Source organism: Heteronotia binoei, chromosome 11 (genome assembly GCF_032191835.1).
Source record: "Heteronotia binoei isolate CCM8104 ecotype False Entrance Well chromosome 11, APGP_CSIRO_Hbin_v1, whole genome shotgun sequence".
Classification (NCBI taxonomy): Eukaryota; Metazoa; Chordata; class Lepidosauria; order Squamata; family Gekkonidae; genus Heteronotia; species Heteronotia binoei.
The window spans coordinates 65,460,082-65,468,470 of record NC_083233.1 but is presented as its reverse complement, the minus strand read 5'-3'; the positions used below and the strand labels follow the sequence as shown (position 1 = coordinate 65,468,470).

The following is an 8,389-nucleotide window of genomic DNA, read 5'->3' as shown; positions in this document are numbered from 1 at the left end:
CAGGGAAAGGGGTAGGTCTCAGCCTTGCTACTGAAGTACTGCAGGCTATGAGGATGAGGACGATATTGGATTCATACCCTGCCCTTCACTCTGAATCTCAAGAGCGGCTCACAACCTCCTTGACTTTCCTTTCAACCACAACAGACACCTTGTGAGGTAGGTGGGGCTGAGAGAGCTCTCCCCGAAGCTGCCTTTTCAAGGACAGCTCTGCGGAGCTATGGCTGACCCAAGCCCATTCCAGCAGGTGCAAGTGGAGGAGTGGCGAATCAAAGCCAGTTCTCCCAGATAAGAGTCCACGCACTTAACCATTACACCTAACTGGCTCTCCTGAATTGGGCAGAAGCCTCCACCTACATTAGAGTAGCCTCTAAACAGAGTAGTTGTACCACACTCATGCCACATTATTTTAAGCTCCTGTTAAGAAGGGTCGTGATAATTTAACCAAAGCCATGAAAGATTGTTTCTTATTTTCTGTGCCCCGCCAATCTGATCCACAGCTCCATTAATCTGAAATACCAGGAAGTCAACAACAGTGCTGCTGAAGTCTCAACTGTATTTCCCCTTATGTTGGGGATATCCAGATCCTGGCTGTGATCTTAGGATGGAAGTTAATGGGCAATTCAGTCTCTAGCTGGAAATGCTGTACATGCAGTGGGGGCAATGGATCTGTGTGTGCATGCGCATGATGTAACACACAATCAATGTTCCCTTTAAGCTGCAGAGTCTTGTGAGCAAAAATTCTACTTTCTGAGCTACTGGCATTAAAGTTGTGAGCTACTGCATAAATTATTGTGCTCTGGGGTCAGCCTTCCTGAATTAAGGGGAAAAGCTGTGATCTGGAGGCTAAAAATCTGTGAGCTAGCTTGCGCTAACTCAGCTTAGAGGGAACACTGCATATAATGCGGGCACACATCTGAGCATCTGTACTGTTCTGGATTTCCCAAGATCCTTGGCTGGAAGGAGGCCGGGAACTGCATGCCACACATTACTGCTTGGTGCAGAAAGGCCACGCCTTCCTGAGGCACATGCAGCATTTCCACGGATATTTTCCCAGAGCGAACCATTCCAACAATGTACTTGCACTTACCTGGAGATGCAGCAGTAATTCACAAGAACATTGCTGCATCTTGAAATTGCCACATGGGAAATGATCCTAAAATTACAGTCTTTCACTGGCTCCCCCTGCAAGCATGCAGCCTCCCCACACATAATGCAGTCAGTACTATGGCACACCAGGACAACTTGAGGAAATCAATTTAGAAAAAACTGTGGGTGCTCTAGGATGGTTCTTAACCACTAAGGTGTAAAATCTTCTGTGTTTCCCATGAAACAGCTCGTGGAATTATCTGTACCAACTCTTAGAACTCTCGTGGCTTTTTTTCTTTAGAATCCTTAGCTGCTTTTTAATTCATGAACATTAGATGGAAACCCAAAACGTGTACACTTTTTTTAAAGTGCCAGCAGGAAGCAACAAAGTGGAGACATGAGGAAAGGAAAGTGACCTACAGCCCAACCCTAGACAGAGCTGAACCCTTCTAAACCCACTGACGTCAAGAAAATGAGGGCTGGGCTTTTTTTTTGTATCAGGAACTCATTTGCATATTAGGCCACAACTCCCAATGTAGCCAATCCTCCAGGAGCTTATAGTAGGCCTGTAAGAAGGACCCTGTGAATTATTGGAGGACTGGCTACATCAGGGGGGTGTAGCCTAAAATGCAAAGGCGTTCATGCTACAAAAAAAGCCATGGAGGCTTTGCTTAGGATTGCCTGACGAGATCACCAGATGTTTTGCTGGTCCATTAAGAGAGGAAAAATCAAACAGTTAACAGTATAATAATTTTTCATTAGGACCAACCAAAGCATCACAAATGGAAGAGCCACCTTCTGGGCTGCACAGAATTCTTCTTCCGGCTGGGTATGAACCCTGAGCCTGACAAAGAGTTCTGTGGGGACTGTTTAATGCATGGGAATGATTTGGTTGGTCAGAGATTGTTAGTTCGTTTGGACCTCATTTGCCAGAAGATGCCTGCAGCAGGCATGGAAAGCAAGCAACATGGACTGCCCAAAACTATTTTCAGTTGCTGCCAGCACTGTGGACTGGCAAGGAGTCAACGGTTGCTGTCCAGTGGTCTTTCTACCTGGACTTGGAAGTGCTACAATAAGACACTCCTCCTGAAATTAGAGCAGCCTGGATTAGAATTGAAATGAAATTCTGCAATCTGAATTCTGAACTTTTTCAAATTTCACTGTCAAAACTAAACTCTGAGGGATGCTTCTTTTGTTAAAAATGCAAATCTAATGGCTTTTAAGGTGATAATGTGCTTATCAGGTTCCCTAATTTATTTTTTCTTGACACATTGCTTTTCTTTACAATTCCAAAATCCAACAGCATCCGTAACTGAGGAAACTGCGGGGGGAAATAATACTGCTTAGGAAAAGAAACATTTGGGATTTCTGCAAGTAACTTTTTCTATTTTCAAATCAGCTCTACCCTGGAGGAACTTTAGGTGCAGTGGACATCAGCAATGGAAAATACATGCCTGTTTTCAAAATATTTAGGGCTTACAAAAACTCACTCATTGGACAGGTAACACGCTTGTATATCTTACAGGCATGTGCTTGACTGATAATCACACACAACCAGTCATCCACAAGCACGCACACACACACACACAAAGAGCAAATTTCAACAAACCATAATAACCTTGTGCTGAGATGATACACACTGCACGAGTGTGAGACAATACACCGTATTATAGCCCATCTCCAGAAGTGCAAACAAGGGAAAAAGAGGACGGCCGAATATCAGTTGAATATTTGGGGGTTTCTTTTCTCTGAGCTGAATAGGCTTTTAAAAAAAATAATCCAAGGAGGAACGGAAGTTGCTTCTTTGTGTGACAGTTTTTTGACATGATTAACAAACTCACATGGACACAGGATTTAATACACAGTGGGTGAAGGATAACGGGATACCTCCAAACCACTTTCTCCCCTTCCCTTGCTCAGAAAACACTCACAAAAAACAGACTGCATGATAGTCAAATGACCACTGGCCCCCTTCAGCTGAAGAAGATCACAACTGACTTTGCTTGAGCCCTGCTCTTGCCTACAATGGCGCAGAAACCCATGCTTGTGCGCATGTATGAGAATTCCTTGTTCACACAAACTTTCTCCATTCATTCCAATGGAGGAAACAGATTGGCATACCTTCCAGTGTGGAGCAAAGAAAGTGGACAGAGACAAATTTTCTACTTTCATAATACTGAAAGTTGGGGAATTCATGGGGAGCAGATTTAGGACAGAAAAAAGAAATCACTGCTTCCTATAATGCATGATTAATTTGTGGAATTCACCACCACAAGGATAGCATGATGTCCTCTAACAGATAGTTTTAAAAGTGTTTTAGACAACTGTGGAAGAGAGATCTATCAAAGACTTATCCATAAATGGCTACATGGGATTTCCATGTTCAGGGGCAATATACCTCCAGATACTGGTTGCTGGGGTCAACTGTAGAAGAGGACTGTTGTGTTCATGCCCTACTTGTGGTTTTTTAAAAAAAAACATCTGGCCAGCCACTGTGGGGAAACAGGATGCTGGTCTAGACAGATGCTTGGTCTGATCATCAGGGCTCTTCTTATATTCATGTGGCCGCCCACGTGAATCTGTTTCCTCCTGCAAAATGAATGGGCAGCCATAGTTATTTGGTGCCTTGGGGAACAGCAACCTCTTCCAAGAAATCTAGTATTCATAATTTATAGAATGAAAAAAAAATAAGCTAATTAACTCTGTCATTCTATCACATCGTTTGCCATCAAACTTAGAGGACAGGACGGGGAGAACCACTGAGCCTGATCAAACTGTTTTTTTAAGATCACAGTACGACATCTACATGACAGGATTTGATGGACAGACAAACGCACAATGGCTTTTCCCATTCTCTTCCGCAAAAACAAGAGTAATCTCTGACTCGTGGTGCCGCACATCTGTCAACTGGTCCAGCTGGTTCCCAACTTCCTTTTGGAGATAATGAGCTGTACAAAGTTTTATTTCTTCACAAATAAGGCTGCAGCTGGTTTTTGGCCAAAAAATGGTTTTTTTAAAAAGAAAAGAATGAAGAAAGTTTTTTTTTTAAATTTAAAAACAAAAACCAACCAACCCCCATGAAACGAAACAGAAACGACTCCATCAGCTGCTCCTCCTCCACTTCTTGTTGTTGGCATTATTATCTGAGTTTTCACAGTGCACCTAGCTTCACGGCTGGTTTTGTGGATGGCTGTTTGTTTCACGAATTTCTTTTTTATACTGAAATTTCGTAGGTCGTTCCACCCACTCCAGACACTTTCTTAACGTTTGAGTGCCTAGCAGGACTGACTGGGGGGCCCTGGAGGCTTGGCGTTGATCCTAGTCGACACTCTACCCTTGAAATTCCTTTTGGCTGTCCGTTAATTTTACTGTGAGGTGTCTTCAACTGGATGTCCTCCCTGTATCGGAAGCAAAACAAGCAGGTTGGGAATTAGCAGACAGGGATCAGTGGTCATGAAAAGTTCCATATAAACATTCTGGGAAGCTGTTTATGTCCAGATTCTGCAAAGCGCACAAGAACTTTTTAAGGGTATTTCTCCAAGGTGTTTTCCATATGAGGATAAGCTTGTGCGTTTTCCCTATCTCTGATAAAGGGCGTGGCAGTGGGATTCCATGTGGCAGCTTTCCCATACTTTCCCTTCCCCAATCCACCATGGCATTATTCCCACACACATCACTGGGGGGAGCTTTTTCAAATTCTTTAAATCTGTAACTATCTATCATTATAGCATTAAAATCATAATATTATAGCATTATATCACTCTATCAGATGCTGTGAATTCTCGACTTTCATTTACGTCTCTAACCTCTTTCACTGTGGAGTGTTCTGGAGGGTTCCTACTCTCTTAACCAGGGGTGGAATTCTAGCAGGAGCTCCTTTGCATATTAGGCCACACACCCCTGATGTAGCCAATCCTCCAAGAGCTTACAAAAAAGAGCCTTGTAAGCTCTTGGAGGATTGGCTACATCAGGGGTGTGTGGACTAATATACAAAGGAGCTCCTACTAGAATTCCTCCCCTGCTCTTTACAGAATTTGAAATTTATTAAGATGATAAAGGTAACACGATGAGTGGTAAATTATGGGGGAAAATGCCAATGTAGGCTGGACCAGAAATGTCCAGTACCACAGGGTACCACTGTGGCTTTTCTGCTATCTTTCCCAAAATGTTGCAGCAAAGGTTTGAGAAAGACTGCAAGAAAGATGGGGAAAATATGACAAGTGCAAATAAGGCACCATGATGCTATGGGGAACTGGGGGAAAGTCTGCTTCCCAGCAGTGTCCAAGCTGAGACAAATGACTCTCGTGTCTATTCCGATGCATGAACACATCTATAACTGGAGAGGTGAGAAGAAAAACTGAATGTTATTCTTCTCCAGGTGAAAAGTGGCAACAGGGAATGCACAAAGCACATTTAAAAATACATCTGCTCCAAGAAACATTCACCCTATTTTGTTTCTATGTACAATCTTCTCTTGAAAAATAAATGAAAGGAAAATGGTTTTTTTATGTTTATAGAGCAAGATTGAGTCCAGGAGCAGCTCAAAGACCAACCACATTTCCAGGGTATAAGCTTTTGACAGTCAAAGCTCCCTTCATCAGATACCAAAACTGCTACCCAACTAGGGTTGCCAGCCTCCAGGTGGGATCTGGAAATCTGCTTTTATAACTGATCTCCAGAGGGCAGAGATCAGCTCCCCTGGAGAGCATGGCTGCTTTGAAGGGTGGACTCTATGGCCATGTACCATGCTGAGGCCCCTCCCCTCCCCAAACTCCACCCTCAAAATTTCCAGGTATTTTACAACACAGACCTGGCAACCCTATCAGAAACTATCTTTGTGTTTATAATAGATGCTGGATAAGACCTGCACTGACTGGCCTCAAACAGTGACATCGCCAACCCTCTTTCTCCCCAAAGCAATTTTTCATTTGAAGATTCCTGCTTTTTAAAAAAGAGAAACTTAAATTTAATTTAAATGTACATATGGCACTTTCAGAAATTTGGAACAAGTGGGACAGAAAGTCAAGTTTGATCAGCCGGAGGAAATACTACAGAGAGTTCAGATTGGTATGTACGTTTACGAACAGCCCCAAATGAATGTTTAATTTTGTGAATTTATAAGCTCAATCAGTACTTTGTATTGCTGATCTGTTTCCTGCCTGTCCTCCAAGGGCTCTAGATATACAGGGCTGTTCTATGTTCACAATAATCCTGAGAAGCAGGCCAGGCCAAAGACAGAACCTTAAGGTTGAACATGGATATAAACCCAGATCTCTCCAATCCAAGTCTAACATTCAGTCCAGGGCAATGCCTTTCTAACACTGCTCTGTGGTCTCCGGTAATAAAGTTTCAGAAATACCAGGTTTGCCACATACAAATAGGAGAGGATGATGCCATATCCCAGGAGGAAGAAAAAAACTGAATGTTATTCTTCTCCAGGTGAAAAGTGACAACAGGGAATGCACAAAGCGCATTAAAAAATACATCTGCTCCCAGAAACTTGAAAGTACACATCTGTAAAATCATTCAGATTTAACTGCTACATTTTCCAGGAACTGTAATTAGAATTAAAGATGGCACTGGCTGTTTCCTCTGTTAATGAACTGGATTCACAAGCTCAAATGAATGCCTGTGTTAAAGGATAACAGGCCCTGCAATAAATTTGTGCGCAACCACTTTGTCCCCCTTCTCTACTAACGGTAAACCTAAGTGTGCTTCACTTTAAATGAGCACATATTTGTCCCTAATTTTATTCCAGTCTCTATCTCCCTCCCCTCCTTTTGTTGTGTCCTTAGCTCAAATTTTTGACTTCAAGCTGCTCAAGGCAGGGACCCGTCTTCAAACCACCATCTCAATCGACAGTGCTCCCCTGAGGCCATTTGCTGTCATCATTACCCCGCCTAGAGATGCCAATCTACAGGTAGGGCCTTCAGATCTTTTGGAATTACAACTGATTTCTAGGGATCAGAGATCAGTTTCCCTGGAGGAAATGGCTGCTTTGGAAGATGAACTCTATGGCATTGTACCCAACTGAGTTCCCTCTCAACCTCAAACCTCCAGGAATTTCCCAACTTGGAGTTCACAACCCTACAGAGACTTCCAGAAGTCTCAAAATATACGTCTCCTCTGGTGAGAGTTCAGCCATCTTTACTGGTTGCCTGTTGCCCAGGCAACCGAAATGGGGGCAGAATTCTGCCAGAGGAAGAAATATCATGTAAGCTTTATTCAGCATGCACAGTGGCTGAGGCAAAGGAGGTAGTGGATTGGTGGAAGTAGTGGATACACAAATAACTGTAAAGTTATTTGTAGAGTAGAATATATCTGAGGGGAAGGGAGAAATACTTTGTGCCCGTTTTCTGCCCCTTAAAGTGATCTCTGAACAGAGGAGGGTTTACAGGTCAATATGAGAAGTAAGTACCATTGTTTCAAGTAGATGGAAAATAGATGGGGGGTGAAGGGACGGGAAACATGCTAAGCATTAAGTAAATGTAGCCCCAGACTGAATAATCTCCCTGCCAAAAAGACATTTTGTATTTTCCTCCAAGTCCGGTTTGCTTGAATAGCATATTTAAAGTATATAAAGAAAGGACAGGATTTCAACTGTGTGCTAGACAGCTATCTCTGTGTGGATATGTTTGTGCTTTGAGCTTATTTTTTAAAAAAAACCTGTAACTTTCTGCATTGTGTGTGTATAAAGTGCTTCAAATCACAACCAACTTATCCCCTCATAGGATTTTCAAGGTGAGAGACAATCTGAGGTGGTTTGCGATTGCCAGCCTCTGGGTGCACTCATACTACAACTAAATTTGTACTGTGTAAGGATAGCAAAAATCCAGTTGCAAATCGCATTATTTAGTGTAGTGTGAGTGCACCCTCTGTGTAGCTAGCGACCCTGGATTTCACTGGTGGTCTTCCATCCAACTACAGACCTAGGCCAACCCCTCTAAGCTTCTAAGATCTGACAAGATCAGGCTCACCTGGGCTCTGCAGGTCAGGACAACCTAAAGCTCAATTTTATTTTATTTTTTCAGATTTTTAGTTTTATTTTTCAAATTTTGGTCTGTCCCATTCAGCCTGCCAGCCACTCCTTCCTGTTTGCTTAAAAATTGCTACTTAATTAATCTAATTACCTCCTAGTATGCATTCTGCAATGTAAGCCTCTTTAACATGCTAAAATGTTTTAAAAGGTAGCTTCACAATCAAATATTTCCATTCCAAAATTACGTTTCCTTTTCGCCACAAGATGTATGATGCACGTTCAAATAAATGCAGCAATTTTAGCAGAGGGGTTCTTGAGAGATTA

General features: G+C 42.6%; 1 protein-coding gene across 1 annotated transcript in view; it reads right to left on the bottom strand.

Moving 5' to 3' along the window:
• Nucleotides 1-2,805: 2,805 nt before the first annotated feature.
• Nucleotides 2,806-8,389, bottom strand: part of ZDHHC8 (zinc finger DHHC-type palmitoyltransferase 8) — a 195,541-nt gene continuing 189,957 nt past the window's right edge. The window contains exon 11 of the mRNA XM_060249609.1: nucleotides 2,806-4,484. Within this exon, the coding sequence (XP_060105592.1) occupies nucleotides 4,301-4,484 (184 nt within the window). The 3' untranslated portion in view covers nucleotides 2,806-4,300. The remainder of the gene's footprint in view (nucleotides 4,485-8,389) is intronic.